The 15,545-nt window shown below is 65.2% G+C and overlaps 5 protein-coding genes across 5 annotated transcripts; 3 read left to right on the top strand and 2 right to left on the bottom strand.

Annotated features, from left to right (window-relative positions):
* Nucleotides 1–67: 67 nt before the first annotated feature.
* FA10DRAFT_303793 (WD40 repeat-like protein) lies at nucleotides 68–6,320 on the top strand (the record flags this gene model as incomplete). Its single annotated transcript, XM_025525285.1, has 2 exons — nucleotides 68–484; nucleotides 546–6,320. The coding sequence occupies 2 exons, from the start codon at nucleotides 68–70 to the stop codon at nucleotides 6,210–6,212; spliced, it is 6,084 nt and encodes a 2,027-aa protein (XP_025374875.1). The 3' UTR covers nucleotides 6,213–6,320.
* FA10DRAFT_174389 (hypothetical protein) lies at nucleotides 6,294–7,825 on the bottom strand. Its single transcript, XM_025518252.1, has one exon. It carries the CDS (start codon nucleotides 7,773–7,775, stop codon nucleotides 6,375–6,377), a length of 1,401 nt encoding a protein of 466 aa, XP_025374874.1. The 5' UTR covers nucleotides 7,776–7,825; the 3' UTR covers nucleotides 6,294–6,374.
* Nucleotide 7,826: 1 nt separating this feature from the next.
* Nucleotides 7,827–9,652, top strand: FA10DRAFT_174398 (putative rRNA pseudouridine synthase). Its single transcript, XM_025518253.1, has 2 exons — nucleotides 7,827–8,096; nucleotides 8,170–9,652. The coding sequence occupies exons 1-2, from the start codon at nucleotides 8,001–8,003 to the stop codon at nucleotides 9,532–9,534; spliced, it is 1,461 nt and encodes a 486-aa protein (XP_025374873.1). The 5' UTR covers nucleotides 7,827–8,000; the 3' UTR covers nucleotides 9,535–9,652.
* Nucleotides 9,653–9,657: 5 nt separating this feature from the next.
* On the bottom strand, nucleotides 9,658–11,124 carry FA10DRAFT_273003 (hypothetical protein; the record flags this gene model as incomplete). Its single annotated transcript, XM_025523153.1, has 2 exons — nucleotides 9,658–10,119; nucleotides 10,303–11,124. 2 exons carry the CDS (start codon nucleotides 11,122–11,124, stop codon nucleotides 9,658–9,660), a joined length of 1,284 nt encoding a protein of 427 aa, XP_025374872.1.
* Nucleotides 11,125–11,562: 438 nt separating this feature from the next.
* On the top strand, nucleotides 11,563–15,462 carry FA10DRAFT_268998 (hypothetical protein). The gene has a single exon (XM_025522564.1). It carries the CDS (start codon nucleotides 11,711–11,713, stop codon nucleotides 15,218–15,220), a length of 3,510 nt encoding a protein of 1,169 aa, XP_025374871.1. The 5' UTR covers nucleotides 11,563–11,710; the 3' UTR covers nucleotides 15,221–15,462.
* The last annotated feature ends 83 nt before the right edge of the window (nucleotides 15,463–15,545 follow it).

The following is a 15,545-nucleotide window of genomic DNA, read 5'->3' as shown; positions in this document are numbered from 1 at the left end:
GGTTCGACGACTTGGTCTTTGCGTGGGATTGGGACTCAGAGAACCGACGGACTAGCGTGTGGCTGTGATGGCGCAGGTGTCGGCGTCGTCGGCGTCGGCGTCAGCGGCGGCTTCGGCGTCGCGCGACTTGCACGACGTGGCGGCGATGCAGCAGCGCCAGTCGTCGTCGTCGCGCGAGCATGGCGGCCGCCGCTTCTACGTCGGCGGACGCGGACGGCAGGGGCGGTACGGGGCAGAGGACGACGACGAAGAGGAGGAGGATGAAGAGGAAGAGGAAGAAGAAGACGAGGGCGTGCGGCAGGAGATTGGTAGGATTTATCAGAGTGGAGCTGCGCTGGATGGGGGCGAGGGGGACATCATCGACGATGAGGATGAGGAGGAGGACGACGACGACGACGACGACGACGACGAGCTGTCGACGTCGAGTGGAAGAAGGCATGGGTTGCTGCTTCAGCCCGACCTCGAGGACTGGCCGCTGCTCGAGGTGAGTCTGTCGCTGAGCATCTATCTCAGCGCATACATGGCTGACTGCATCCCTCCCGCAGAGCCCGTACATGACGCACTGGAACCACAAGCGGCACCTGACGGGCGGCAACCCCAAGCCGCGCAACGAGCGGGACCTGCCGGACTGGCGCATGCGCGAGCGCCTCCGCACCGTCTCGGCTGCCCTCGTCCTCTGCCTCAACATCGGCGTGGACCCGCCGGACGTGAGCAAGACGACGCCCTGCTCGAAGCTCATCTGCTGGATGGACCCCACGTCGATCGAGGTAGCCAAGGCGCTGCCGGCGATTGGCAAGAACCTACAGGCACAATTTGAGACGCTGAGCATGAAGACACGCTACAAGCAGTACCTCGACCCCATCGTCGAGGACACGAAGCGCTTCTCGACCGCCCTGCGCCGTGGCGCCAAGGACGAGCGCGTGCTCTTCTACTACAACGGCTACGGCGTGCCCAAGCCCACGCCCGGCGGCGAGATCTGGGTCTTCAACAAGGCATACACCCAGTACATTCCCGTCACCCTCTACGACCTGCAGGCCTGGCTCGGCAGCCCGTGCATCTTTGTCTGGGACGCCAGTGCAGCAGGCAACATCGTCGTCAACTTCAAGAGGCTCAACGAGCGCAAGAACGGCGCCGAGGAACTGGCCGCCTCTTCTTCTTCGTCTGCTGCTGCTTCCTCATCAGCATCAGCATCAGCATCAGCATCAGCATCAGGAACAGGAGCAACAGGAGCAACAGGAGCAGGAGCAACGAGAAACGCAGAAGAACCGCACTTTGCGCTCCGCGAGTCCATCCACCTCGCCGCCTGTGCGCCCGACGAGGTGCTGCCGATGAACCCGGACCTGCCGGCGGACCTCTTCACCTGCTGCCTCACCTCGCCCATCGAGATCTCGCTCCGCTGGTTCGTGCTCCAGAACCCGCTGCCGTCGTCGCTCAACGTCGAGATGGTCATGAACATCCCCGGCCGGCTCCAGGACCGGCGCACGCCCCTCGGCGAGCTCAACTGGATCTTCACCGCCATCACCGACACGATTGCCTGGACGGTGCTCCCGCGGACCATCTTCCGGCGCCTGTTCCGCGACGACCTCATGGTGGCCGCGCTGCTGCGCAACTTTCTCCTGGCCGAGCGCATCATGCGCTTCTACCACTGCACGCCCATGAGCCACCCGAAGCTGCCGCCGACGCACACGCACCCGCTCTGGGACAGCTGGGACCTGGCCGTGGACCAGTGCCTGTCGCAGCTGCCGACGCTGCTGGCCAAGGAGCACGCCCAGCAGCTGCTCCAGCAGAACGGCGGGCCGCCCCTCGAGCCGCACCTGGCCTCGTTCGAGTACCGCCACAGCACGTTTTTCAGCGAGCAGCTCAAGGCATTCGAGGTCTGGCTTGCCCAGGGGGGCGTCAGCCGCCGCAGAAGGGGCCCTGTGGATGATGGCAGCAGCGACGCCGAGCCGGTGCGCGATCCCCCGGACCAGCTGCCCATCGTGCTGCAGGTGCTCCTGTCGCAGGTCCACCGCCTCCGTGCCCTCATCCTCCTCAGCCGCTTCCTTGACCTGGGGCCCTGGGCGGTGAATCTGGCGCTGAGCATCGGCATCTTTCCCTATGTGCTCAAGCTGCTCCAGAGCCCCGCAGCCGACCTCAAGCCCGTGCTCATCTACATCTGGGCCCGCATCCTGGCCGTCGACCGGAGCTGCCAGAACGACCTGCTGCGCGACAACGGCTTCGTCTACTTTGCCGGCGTCCTCAGTCCCTTTCAGCAGCAGCAGTCAAATCAGCAGCAGCAGCAACAAGCACAGTCGAGCCAGCAACAGCAGCAACAGGCCGGCGCGGGCCTGGGTGCCGTCGATGGGGGAGCCGGCAGCAGCCCCTTTACGGCACCCAACGTCTCGGAGCACCGGGCCATGTGCGCATTCATCATCTCCGTCTTCTCCCAGGACTTTCTCGCCGGACAGCAGGCCTGCCTCCAGACCGACGCCATGGACTCGTGCCTCGAGCACCTCGACGACGACGACTTTCTCCTGCGCCAGTGGAGCGCCCTGTGTCTGGCCCAGCTGTGGGACGACTCGAGCGACGGAAAGGCCAAGGCGGTGGCCAAGGATGCGCACGGCAAGCTGTGTGTCATGCTCAGCGATGTCGCCCCCGAGGTCCGGTCGGCTGTTCTGTATGCACTCGGCATCCTTTTGGGGGCTAGCGGCTCGTCGTACGATGCCAGCGACGCCAAGCCCTCGCTGCCGACGAACCCAATCACCTCGCGCCACGTCCAGACACGGCCCCACTGCCTCGGCACCGGCTCCCTCACGGGCCTCGACGAGAGCAAGCAGCGGAGCCTCGAGGTTGGCATTGCCGTCACGATGCTCGCCACAAACGGCGACTGCTCGCCCATGGTCCGCAAGGAGCTCGTCATTGCCCTGAGCCCCGTCGTGCGCGAGTACCAGGGCTTCTTTGTCTTGGCGGCCTTTTTGTACTATGACCGCGAGCAGCACCGCGCCCAGGCAGCGCCCGAAGACGAGGCGGCGGGGCAGGAGGCGCTGCTGAAGCGGATCCTGAGCAAGCTTGCGCTCCAGGAGGGCATCGACGAGGTCGACATTGCCAACATCCCTGCCTTTACCACCATCTTTGTCTCGCTCCTCGACCTCGCCGCCGACTCGCACCCCGAGGTGGCGAGCATGGCCTGCACTGTCGTCGACTACATCACCGCCCTCCTCCTCGAGACAGGCGTGTACGAGGCCAGCGGGGCGGCCGACGTGAGCAGCCGGCTCGTCGATGCGACGAACCGCGTCGTGACGCCGACGAGCACGCTGCCCTTTGCCGAGGGCTACTTTCCCTACACGCCCCGCTCCCGGCTCAGCGTCGGCGTCGGCGCTGGGGGCATCGCCAATGGCTCCGATGAGGCCGCGCCCCATGCCAACGGCACGCCCAGGAGCCCCGGTCTCGCACAGTCGCACTCGCACTCGCACTCGCACTTGCACTCGTCGCATCACCAGCACCAGCAACATCAGCACCAGCACCAGCACCCGGCCCACCAGCGAGAGCAGCAGCGCAGGACACCGTCGCTGGCGCAGACGGTGAAGGCCATCGCCACGCTCGGCTACTCGCGGCCCTCGTCGCCCACTGGCTCTCCGACAGCGACGGATGGCATGGCAGACCGGGCGACGGACAGCCCGCCACTGATGCCCCAGGCCGCCAGGATACCCGCGCCGAGGTTCAATTCTGCGCGCTACATCTCGCCCTATACTGCCGCCGCTGCGGCTGCTGCTGCTGCTGGTGGCACCAGTTCTGCCTCGTCGCCCCATGCGCCAGCGTCGCCTGCGGAAGACGCCGCGGCGGATGCCAATGCTGCCGGCGCCATGAGCCAGCGCTCGATGAGCGCCGAGTCGCTCGCGCAGATTGCTCGACTCCAGGAGAAGCGGCGCGCAGCGGCGAGCAGCAAGGCCAATGGCCACACCACGCCGACCCGGCGCGAGGGTGCCGCAGCAGCAGCAGCGGCGACAACGACAGCAGAGACAGAAGCAGCAGCAGCAGCAGCAGCAGCAGGGGCGACTCGCCGGCAAGATGACGAGCCGACGCGGCAGCAGGACGACGCCAAGGTCGCCGATGCCCTCTGTGCCATTGTCGCCGCTGACCTCGCCCGGTTCCGCCAGCGGCCCGCCGTGTCGGCCGAGGGCGTGTCTGCGCTCAAGGACCTGACGCCGTCGACGAGCGCGGGCAACACGCCGTTCCCGAGTCCGTCGGTGTCCAAGGCGCCCTCTCCGCAGCCGCAGCAGTCGCAGCAGCAGGGAGCACAAGGGCAAGGGCAAGGACAGGGGCAGACGCAGGGACAAGGGCAGGGACCGGCGCTGAGGGAGACGCTGCCGCTCAAGAGCAGGCTGTTTGCGTGGTGCAGCGAGTACTACACGGAGCCGCAGATGAAGCAGGCCGAGGACGACGAGCCGGGGAGCGTCAAGTACAACGTCCAGACGTGGCGGCGCGAGCGCAACGAGCGCCTTGTCTGCGATGCCTCCGAGCAGGTCGTCCGCCTGTCGTCGTCGCGAGGAGGAGGAGGAGGAGGAGGAGGGACATCATCAAAGCGGAGAGAGGAATGGACAGAGCATGTGGCCACGATGCAGGTCGGTGCGCCACCCTCGGCGATGCTCATGCACCAGTTTGAGAGCTGGATCGTCACCGCCAGCGAGCAGGACACCGTCGCCGTGTGGGACTGGGAGCGCCACCGGCTCCTCTCGCGCTTCCAGAACGGCAACCCACCGGGGACCAACATCACCAGCCTGGCCTTTGTCAATGAGGACGTCGATGCGATGCTCCTCGTGGGCTCGGCCGACGGTGATGTGCGCATATACTCGCACTTTGATGGTTCTTCAGGCGGGCCGGAGCTCGTCAGCAGCCTGCGCGCCCTGCCGGACCTCGTCCGCAGCAAGCGGCCCTCGGGCCTCGTCGTCGACTGGCAGCAGGTCACGGGCCGCCTGCTCGCTGGTGGCGACTCGCGCGTGCTGCGCGTGTGGGATGCCCACCGGGAGCTGTGCCTGTGCGACATCCCTACGCGGGCATCGAGCTGCGTGACGAGCCTGTCGAGCGAGGTCGACGTCGGCCACATCTTTGTCGCCGGCTTTGGCGACGGCACCGTGGGCGTGTACGACATGCGCAACCCGCCCGAGTCGACGCTCGTCCGCCTCTGGGAGGAGCACCAGACGTGGGTAAACCGGGTGCAGCTGCAGCGCCGGGGCAACCGCGAGCTCGTCTCGTGCAGCGTCGACGGCGAGGTCCGCCTGTGGGACATTCGCGCCCGCAGCTCGATCCGCGCCACCAACGTGGCCACGGGCCTGCTCCGCGGGGCCAAGGTCGGCAGCATGGCCGTGCACGAGGCTGCGCCCCTCTTTGCCGTCTCGTCGCGGCCCCGCCCCGGCGGTGGTGCAACGGCCAAGGGCGCCTCGACGCCCGGACTGGGGCCCATGCTCGTTGGCATGGCCCGTCTGAATGCGTTTGAGGACGACGACGCCACTAACGACAGCTTTGGCACCCGCTTTGGCTCCAGGGGCATTGTCCGCCACTTTTCCCCGGCCACGGCATCCCAGGCTGCTCAGACGCTCTTCTACCCACCGTCGATCTACGCGGCCTCACCGCTGCACTCCCACCCTTCGTCGCAGCCGCACCAGCCGGGCTCAGCGCAGACAGCAGCAGCGGCAGGTGGTAGCAGCAGCAGTGCCGCCGCCGCCGCCGCCGCCGCCTCGTCGTCGGTCTTTGACGCCAGCCTCGGCGCGCCGCTGGACGCCATCAACCCGAGCCCGTCGCCCTTTTCGCCCGCCTCGGGCTGCCTCGCCTTCCACCCGCACTGGCCCATCCTCGCCTTTAGCGCCCCCGATCGCGCAGGCACCACGACGCTCGTGCGGCCTGCCGGCTCGGCCGAGGCTGCGGGCCTGCTCGTGCCCATGCATGCGTCCGCCAGCGCGCAGGGCCTCTCGCACGCGGTCGGCGGCCTCGTCGACGGTGTCCGCCACGACGACGGTGGCGACGGCGGTGGCGATGGCGAAGACGCAGATGCGACACCGACGACATCGGAGATTGTGAGCGAGTGGATGGGCAAGGTGCCCATCCCGGACTGGGACCATGCTCGAAAGGTCGGCGTCGCCGAGGGTGGCGCCGCCGCCGACCACCATGCCGATGCGGCTCGCGGCAGTGGCAGCGGCAGTGGCATCGTCAGGCCCAAGAGCCTGTTTGGCTTTTGAAAAAACTTCTTGTACAACTCTCTCTAACTCTCACTCATACTGCAGCAACCTGTGATGTTCAATTATCGATTCCTGAGACACAATGAGTGTCGCCGTGCCCAGTCAGATGGAAAGTAATGAGATGGCTGGTATTAATTGTGATTGATTGGAAGAAATACAGACTCAGTCGTCCTTTGTGAACCTCTGGAGCCCCTCGCGGGCGCCGCCCTTGAGGCGGTCCTCGAGCCGCTGCTCGGCGCCTGCGCCACTGGCGCCGTAGAGCATCTTTTGCTGCTCCTCGATGAAGCGTCCCTGGCCCTGGCTGAGGCCCTTGGCGCGCTGGGCGAGGAGCTTGGCCCGGAGCGCCTCCTCGCGCGCCAGCTCCGCCGCTTCCGTCTCGGCGAGGCTGCTGAGCTGCGCGGCGCGCGACGCAGAGAGCGACGTGGCGTCCGACTGCATGCGCGCCAGCTTGGCGGCGCGCTCGGCTTCCGCGTCGACGGTGGGTGCAGCAGCGGCGGCGGCGGCGGCAGAAGAAGAGCCCTGGCGAGCACGGGGAGGAGAGCGGGGCGGGGCACGGCGGTCGACTTCGCGGTGTCGAGTCGGCGGGGAGTAGTCGTTTCGCCTCCTGGGCGCTGGTGGCTGCTCATCCCTTCTCCTTGTAGCTGGAGAGTAGTCATCCCTCCTCCTTGAAGGTGGCGAGTAGTCGTCCCTTCTCCTTGAAGGCGGCGGTGGCGAGCGTTCCTCCCGCCTGCGAGGCGGCGGCGAATAGTCGTCTCTTCTCCTCGGCGGCGGCGAGTGGTCGTCTCTCCTCCTTGCAGGCGGCGAATAGTCATCCCGTCTCCTGGAAGAATACTCGTCCCTTCTCCTTCGCGGCGACTCGTCGCGCCTGCGCGGCGAATAGTCTCTCGGCGAGCGCTCCTCCCTCCTCCTCGAGGGCGGCGACAGCGGCGACCTGTCTCTGCCCCGGCGGTCGCGGTGCTCCCTCCTGCTGCGCTTCTCCTCCTTGCGCCGCCGCCGCTCCTCCTTGGACTCGCTCCGGCTGCGCTCCTTTTCCGGCAGCCCAGCGGCGGCCCTCATGGCTCGCAGCCGGGCTGGGTCCTTGAGCAGGGCCTGGTAGGCGGCCAGCTCCTGCTGCTTGATGCTGAACATGGGGTCGAGCCTGATCTTGTCGCTCACGTCCTTGTCGTTGCGGATCGCGCTCGCCGCCGCCGAGGGTCCGCCTGCGCTCGGGCCGACGTCCCTGTTGGCAATGTCCTGCGCCTGCTGGTCCTGCTGCTTGAGCAGCTTGTCGACGCGCTTCTTGCCCAGCAGGTAGTCCTCGAGCTCCGACGGATTAGGACCGCTGCCGCTGGCGGGCGTCGCGTACATCCAGTCGACCTTCTCCTGGTGCTTCTTGCCACCGCCGGCCTGCTCCTGCATGCGCTGCAGCTCCTGGATCTCGCGCTCGCGGTCGCGCTCCTTGCGCAGCTCGTCGAGCTTGCGCCGCTCCTCGAGCGCCGCACGCTCTGCGTTCCACACGCGCTCCTGGTTCTTCTGCAGGCCCGAGTGCCATGACTTCTTGGACAGGAAGCTGAGCGCCGACATTGTCGTCGTCGTGCAGCGACGATTGCTGCTACACACAGAAGACCCCGGCCCCTCTGGCAGATGATGCGACTGAAATTACTGAAATTTCCGCGTGGCTGAAAGTGACACGTGACCGCGAAGCTCTGCCCGCGCGCCTGCCGCCCTCTCTTTTTTGGAATTTTTTCTTCCTCGCTTTTGGAACATTGCAGCCTACGCCCCTTGTAGGAGACACAGAGACAAGGCACGATGGAGGCACAGGTCAGCGGCGATTTCATGATCAAGCCCGACAGCACGGGGGCGAAGCTGAACACGGACCAGTGGCCGCTGCTGCTCAAGAACTATGTGAGTTGGGTGTTGAAACTAGGAGGTAATCTGCTGTCCGTCGAGAGCTGACGTCGAGTCCGTGGAAACACAGGACAAGCTCCTCGTGCGGTCGTCGCACTTTACCCCGATCCCGCACGGGTGCTCGCCGCTCAAGCGGGACCTGCACAGCTACGTGCGCTCGGGCGTCATCAACCTGGACAAGCCGTCGAATCCGTCGTCGCACGAGGTTGTCGCCTGGATCCGGCGCATCCTCCGTGTCGACAAGACTGGCCACTCGGGCACCCTCGACCCCAAGGTGACGGGCTGCCTGATTGTGTGCGTCGACCGTGCCACGCGTCTCGTCAAGTCGCAGCAGGGCGCAGGAAAGGAGTACGTCGCCGTGCTCCGGCTCCACGACAAGCTGGTCGACGCCAAGAAGCTGCCCCGCGTGCTCGAGACGCTCACGGGCGCCCTCTTCCAGCGGCCGCCGCTCATCTCGGCCGTCAAGCGCCAGCTGCGCATCCGCACCATCTACGAGACGAAGCTGCTCGAGTTTGACAACGACCGCCACCTGGCCGTCTTTTGGGTCTCGTGCGAGGCCGGCACCTACATCCGGACCCTCTGCGTTCACCTCGGCCTGCTCCTCGGCGTCGGCGGGCACATGCAGGAGCTGCGCCGGGTGCGGAGTGGTGCGCTGGGCGAAAACGACGACATTGTGACGATGCACGACGTCCTCGACGCCCAGTGGCTCTACGACAACCAGCGCGACGAGTCGTACCTCCGCCGCGTCATCCGGCCCCTCGAGTCGCTCCTGATTGGCTACAAGCGCGTCGTCGTCAAGGACTCGGCCGTGAATGCCGTCTGCTACGGCGCCAAGCTCATGATCCCCGGTCTGCTCCGCTACGAGCAGGCCATCGAGGTCGGCGAGGAGGTGGTGCTCATGACGACAAAGGGCGAGGCCATCGCACTGGCCTATGCCCAGATGAGCACCGCCGACCTGGCCACGGCCGACCACGGCGTCGTGGCGAAAGTCAAGCGGTGCATCATGGAGCGCGACACGTACCCGCGCCGCTGGGGCCTGGGCCCCAAGGCGCTCGAGAAGAAAAAGATGGTCAAGGACGGCAAGCTCGACAAGCACGGCCGCACCATCGACGGCGTCACGCCCCAGAACTGGAAGGACGACTACATCGACTACTCGAGCCAGACGCAGACGGCCATTGCCGTCGACCCCAATGCCAAGCCAGCGGCTGTGACGACTACCACCACCACATCGACGAAGCGAAAGGCAGACGAAGTGGGCGACGACTCGGTGGCACCCGCTGGCGAGACAGAGGAGGAGCGCAAGAAGCGAAAGAAGGAAAAGAAGGAAAAGAAAGCAGCAGCGGCGGCCGCGGCCGCGGCTGGCGGCTCAGCAGGCGCAGACGGCGAGGAAGAGACGCCGAAAAAGAAGAAAAAGAAGGACAAGAAGGAAGAGTAGTCTTCTATTCTCTTCTGCACGCGTTCATTTCTCAGTCTCTCTCTCTATCTTGGCTCTTTGTCTGTACTCTATTTCAGCATCTGAATGGCATCTGCCCCTCTATCTACACACACAAGCCTGCTACTACGACGACGTGACGCTGTGGAGCGACTGGGCGAGGTGCTTGACGTTGTGGGGCGTGATGCCGGCGACGCTGATGCGGCCGTCCTTTGTGAGGTAGACGTGGTGCTCGCTGATGAGCTTGTCGACCTGGCCCGGGTTGATGCCCAGGAAGGCAAACATGCCAATCTGGTTGGTGATGTGGTCCCAGTTCTGCTTGCTGCCGAGGTCGTCGACGAGGAGGCCGCGGAGCTGGGTGCGCATCCCGTTGATGCGGTCTGCCATGCCCTTGACCTCGCCAAGCCACTGCTTGTTGAGGGCGGCGTCGGCGAGGATGCTGCCGGCGATGCGTGCGCCGTGCACCGGCGGGTTCGAGTACAGGGGCCGCACGAGGATCTTGATCTGCGAGTCGACGCGCGCCTTTTCGTCGGCGTCGGCCGTGACGAGGCTGAATGCGCCCACGCGCTCGCCGTACAGGCCCATGTTCTGGTGGGGTAAATCAATGTCAGCCGGTATTGCTTTTCAGTATGACCTCTCTTCTCCAGTGGGGCGTGCCTCTTCTCCAATGAGGAGATAGTACGCCCATCCAGTGAGGAGATAGGGTGGTGCCTCTTAGGCCAGGGAGAGGAAGACTCAAGGAGGAAAGGGAAGAAAAGAAGAGACACCCACCTTGGCAAAGCTCTGCGACAGGGCAATTTGGAAGCCCTGCTCGACAAAGTAGCGCACCGCATAGGCGTCACGGTCCGTGTCGCCGCTGGCAAAGCCCTGGTAGGCCATGTCGAAGAAGGGAAAGTGGTCCTTTTCGCGCATCACATCGGCAATCTGCTTCCACTGCTCATGCGTCGGGTCCACGCCCGTGGGGTTGTGGGCGCAGGCGTGGAGGAGGATGATCGACTGGTTCGGTGCCGCACGCAGGTCGGCGAGCAGGCCCTCGAGGTCGAGGCCGACGGTGTCCTTGTTGTAGTAGCGGTACTGCTTGACCTCGAGGCCGCTGTCGCGGAACGTGGGCGTGTGGTTGCCCCAGCTCGGCGTCGGCAGGTAGATGGTCTTGGAGTGCGGGTAGTGGCGCTGGAGAAAGGCGCCGCCGATGCGCAGCGCACCGGTGCCCGAGATGGACTGCGTGATGGCGATGCGGTCCTCGAGCAGCGGCTTGCTGTCGGCGCCGTACGCCAGCTTGGCTGCGTTCTTGGTAAAGTCGGCCAGACCAGTGATGGGCAGGTACTCCTTGTCGCCCTTTTGGGAGAGGATGAGCTCCTCGGCCTTGCGCACCGACGGCAGCACGTACGGCTTGCCGTTCTCGTCGCGGTATGCGCCCACGCCCAGGTTGATCTTGCGCGGGTCCTGGTCGCGCTTAAAGGCCTCGGTGACGCCCAGGATCGGGTCTGGCGGTCCCGACTGGACGTGCGCCCAGGTGCTGCCCGCGCGGCACAGGAGCGCAGGCGAGGTGCGCGCGAGCGTGCGGGTCGTCGTGCTGCTGCAGAGGGCAAGCATTTCCTTACGTGGCAACAAGTGTTGGTGGGGTTCAGTTAGGAGCAAGCTTCTTCTAGCTCTCTTTCTTTCTTTGAAAGCCGATGTTCCCCGGCTGGTGACTGACTCTGACTGATTGATTAATTGGGTCTGATCGAAGGAAATCACCTGCCAGGTCGCGTGGTGGAAGACGAGCTCTAAAATAAAATAAAAGCCACGTGAGGAATTCCAAGGCAAGGAGGCGTCCTTCATTCCAAGCTGTTGGTCTCCCTGACAGTTCTGTCCACCGATCCCCGTTATTCTATCCTGCCGCTGTTTGCATCGGCTTGGCTTCCATGAGCCAAGCACAGAGTAGTAGTAGCACGTAGTACAGGCCGGCAGAAGGTGCCGCTGGGCGCAGCCGTGCCGTTTGAGGAAATTTGCATCTCTTCACCACCATCTCCATCTCGTCCCTTCCCCCTTCCCCCTTCCCTGCTGATTCTCTTGTTGAACTCACCCTACTCACGCTCATTCTACCCTACGAAAAAGGCAAGACAGACACACGCTCCTTTTAAGACGAAGAAGAAGAAGAAGAGGAAAAGACACATTCGTTTCACGTCAAGCGGCTTCGATGAGCAGCGCACCTTCGTCGCTCTCGGTCGCCCTGGCCGCGGTGGGCATCGGCGCCCTCGTTGTATGCGTCGCCGCCGCCGCGTCCTACTTTGTCTACACGGCCAGACGGCGGAGACAGAGGGAGCAGCTCCGTCCGCGAGACCGGCGGCCGATCCAATCGCTCGTCGAGGAGGCCAAGATCGTCGGCGAGGCGCAGAGACAGAGACAAGGGCAGGGCCAAGGGTTGAGGCAGGACGTCGACATCGAGGCAGAGATTGAGCCCATCGAGTCGCGATACCACGGCAAGACGGCAGTCGCGCATCGTAACCACCCCTCAACGTCATCGTCGTCAAACGCTTCATCGGGTGCACTGCCAGGCTCGAGCTCGGGCGGCACGGTGCGGTCCTCGTCGTCCTTCTCGGCACCCTCGTTGGCCGCGCCCCACCTCGTCGGCGTACAAGAGATTGCCGCACCGCCACCGTCAGCACCTCCTGTCCCCTCGGTGCCGCACGCATATCGGAGGGAGAGGCAGCAGAAACGGCGCAGTGGACGCGCATCCACGCGTCGCTCAGCCGTGCCCTCTGCGCTGCTCCACAACCTGGGCGAGCTGCCCCAGCTGCCGGTAGCCAGCGCGGGTGCCGCCCAGCCAGGCAAGACCAAGCGGACGTCGGTGCGCAAGCCTGCGCCGACCTGGCAGCCCAATTCGCCGCACCAGTCCACCAGCCAGACGGACAGCACCACGCCGCGCACCGACGACCTAGCCTCGTATACGCCCGTACTCGATCTCGCCCTGGACCTCGACCGGAGCTCATCGCTGTCGCACGACCACATCGAGGACGACGTCGACTTTGCCATTGGCAGATCCATGTGGCTTGCGTCCACCTTCCAGCAGCAACAACAGCAGCAGCAGCATGAGAGGACGTCGCAGGAGGATCGACGGAGGCCGTCGCTGGACCCAGGCAGACCGTCACAGGACCGTTCAGAGGCAGCAGGCAACGATACGATGACGACGGCAAGAAGCCAAAGCCAGAGCCAAAGCCAGAGCGAGGCCAGCAGCAGCTTCTACCAGAGCGCCGCAGAGACGTCGATGGCCAAGTCATCCTCGCCTCCCCCCAGGCTGCAGGAAGACAAGAAGAGTGGCAGTGGCAGCAGCGACTACCGGCCGCTGAGCCTGGGCCTCTCGATGAGCAGCAGCAACCGCTCGGCACTCGTCGCAAGCCTGTTTGACGGTGCGATGTGGGCCGACGATTCGGCGGCAGACTCGACCATCCTCCGCAGGAAGCCGGCCGAGGTAGCAAGCGGGAGCGAAGACGAGTCCGAGGCGCCCTCAACGGCGGCCACGAGCATCCACTCGTCGCAGTCGAGCACCTCTGCGCGCCTGCCGAAGCAGCAGCAGCAGCAGCAGCAGCAGCAACAGCAGCAGCAACAGCAGCAACAGCAGCAACAGCAGCAACAGCAGCAACAACGACAACAACAATTGCAGCACCAGCAGCAACAGCAGCCTGTGCAACAGCAGCCGATGGAGCACCAGATCCAGATTCAAGACTTTTCCGACGACGACGGCCAGCCACACGCTTCTAGTCCGGCAGGCGCACCCACGCTGGGGCATGCGTTTGCCTCGCCCTTTCATCGCATCCTGTACCCCGACATGGGCCGGGATCGCAACAGCAGCCCGATTCTTGCTCAGCTCCTCTTTGGAGCCGCAGGTGCCGCGGCGGCAGCGGCAGCTGCCTCAAGCAGCTCCAGAACACCCACGCCCACACTGACCAATAACAGCAACAACGGCGGCGGCGACCTCACACCGACACAGGCCAGCGTCTCGGCGCAGCCAGGCCCGGCTCCCAAGGGCTTTGCGAGCAGCCTGCGCGCGCGCCTGTCGAGGACAAGGGTGCCCTCCTCGACGCCCTCGACCCCGTCGACCTATGCCGCCTCGGCGACGGAACAGTGGATCGTCGACACCACGGCCACGGGTGATGATCTCGACCTGGTCCGCCCGCCTCCTCTCCCCGTCGGCCTTGGTCTTGGCATGTCTGAGGGCCAGGAAGTCGTCACAGATGACCAGGCAGAGCGCCAGCCAGAGCGCCGGCCAGAGCGCCGGCCCTCGGTGCAGACAAAGAGGAGCAGCACCGCACGGATCAGCATCGCAAGCGGACCCGTCAGGAGGCGGGTCTCCATCGTCGACTACGCATCGAATGGCTTTGACCGAGGCTCGAGCGCCGGCCCGAGCCCGTGGATGCTGGCCCGGTACGAGGCGGGAAGGGCCGTGGAGGAGAGCCCACGGTCGGACACATGCGATACGCTGAGCAGCTGCCTCACCGGTGGCACAGAGGCCATGGGCGAAGGCTACGAAGAGGCGATCCACCAGCGCGCCCGACTGCTCCAGAGCGTGCAGGCCAACAAGGCAAAGATGCTCGTCGTCGCCGCTCCCCCTGCTGCGAGAACAGCCGACACCAAGCCGAGCGGAAGCTTCATCAGCCACAGTCCGCGCTTCTCGACCGGCCAAGGCCAGGCAAACGCGCTCGAGCTGGCGACACCCACGCGCAAGGCGCCCTCGCCGAATCTGCACGTCGATAGCCAGCTGGCCAACGGTAGCAAGGCCGCTATTCTGGCTTCTACTGACGTCCCACCAACGCCACCCTACACGCCCGTCGATGCCGTCAAGAATGCCGCCGCCGCCGCCGCCGCCGCCGCCGCTGCCGCCTCCGAGGGCGTGCCGAGGAAGCTGCCGTCGGAGGCCTTTTCGGCCTCGTCGAGCCACACCGTCGTCCCTCCGCCTGCTGCAGCACTGCCCACCCTGCGCAGCCAGACTGGGCCAAGCAGCAGCAAGCTCCGCCCGCTGAGCCTCGTCGCATCCGTGGCCGCCGCCTCTTCGACGGCCTCCGCTTCGCCAGGGATCTCTGCGCCATTCGCCACTTCGTCACCCTCTGCATCGTCGCCCACGACGGCGACGGCACCGACAGGGAGCAAGATGGCCTACCGCCGCAAGCCATCGTTTGACCAGCTCACCTCGCCCAGCCCCATGCGCTCGTCCTTTCGGAGCCCCGTCCCCGTCTCGCCGGCTTCCCCGACCTACTCGACGTCGCTCTCGGCCGGCACCATGTCCTCGCTCCTCTTCTTTGAGTCTGGCAGCGGCCACGCGCCGGCGAGAAGCTCCATCGCGCACAGCAGCGGCCTCGCCTCGCCCTCGTCGTCCCACGCCACCCTCCAGGGCGTCCTACCCACCGACAGCTCGCCCAGCTTCCTCGTCGGGCCCGACCCGCGCGGCGGCGGCGTTGGCGTCGGAGGCGGCATCGCTCGCGGCCACCACCCCTCGCGCACGTCGCTTTCGCTGTCCATGGCGGGAGGAGCAAAGACGCTCGAGACGCTGCGCGAGGCGTCGCCTACAGCCCTCTCAGGCCAAGAGGAAGCCGAAGAAGCCGAAGACGAGGACGAGGACTCCGACGAGGACCTCGCACGCTTCCGCGCCATGAAGCGACGCCTCGAAGAGATGGGCCTGCACCACCCCTTGCCTGCCGGTCTTGCCGCTTGATTTCCCTCTCTTTTCCACTCACTCTGGACCACCTTCACTCATTCTTTCATCCTCCCAGCGCCGTGTAAAACCCTTATGTAGCCTTAGTGAACAACCAACACCTTCTTTTTTGTACACACAGACAACCAATCCTACAGACGCTCGCTTCAGCGCTTTCCATCCTGTCCCTATTTTCAGCTCGGCGTCTTTGCGATTTCTGGAGAGAAAGTGGGTTGGTTTCATGCTGTATATCTACAAGAGAGGAGAGAATTGCTTGCTTGCACAGGTTTTGTCTTATGTGGTGAGAAAGAGAGAGAGAGAGAGAGAGCAGCCCATCAAGGGTTGC

The sequence above is a fragment of the Acaromyces ingoldii genome (assembly GCF_003144295.1).
Source record: "Acaromyces ingoldii strain MCA 4198 unplaced genomic scaffold FA10scaffold_6, whole genome shotgun sequence".
Classification (NCBI taxonomy): Eukaryota; Fungi; Basidiomycota; class Exobasidiomycetes; order Exobasidiales; family Cryptobasidiaceae; genus Acaromyces; species Acaromyces ingoldii.
This window is presented reverse-complemented; position numbering and strand designations above follow the sequence as displayed.

What these genes read in the sequence shown, in the direction of transcription:
- FA10DRAFT_268998 (XM_025522564.1), top strand. Translation starts at nt 11,711, where the DNA reads ATGAGCAGCGCACCTTCGTCGCTCTCGGTCGCCCTGGCCGCGGTGGGC.
- FA10DRAFT_174389 (XM_025518252.1), bottom strand. Translation starts at nt 7,775, where the DNA reads ATGTCGGCGCTCAGCTTCCTGTCCAAGAAGTCATGGCACTCGGGCCTG.
- FA10DRAFT_174398 (XM_025518253.1), top strand. Translation starts at nt 8,001, where the DNA reads ATGGAGGCACAGGTCAGCGGCGATTTCATGATCAAGCCCGACAGCACG. An exon ending in CGCTGCTGCTCAAGAACTAT is followed by an intron (nt 8,097 to 8,169) that starts GTGAGTTGGGTG and finishes GTGGAAACACAG; the next exon opens with GACAAGCTCCTCGTGCGGTC.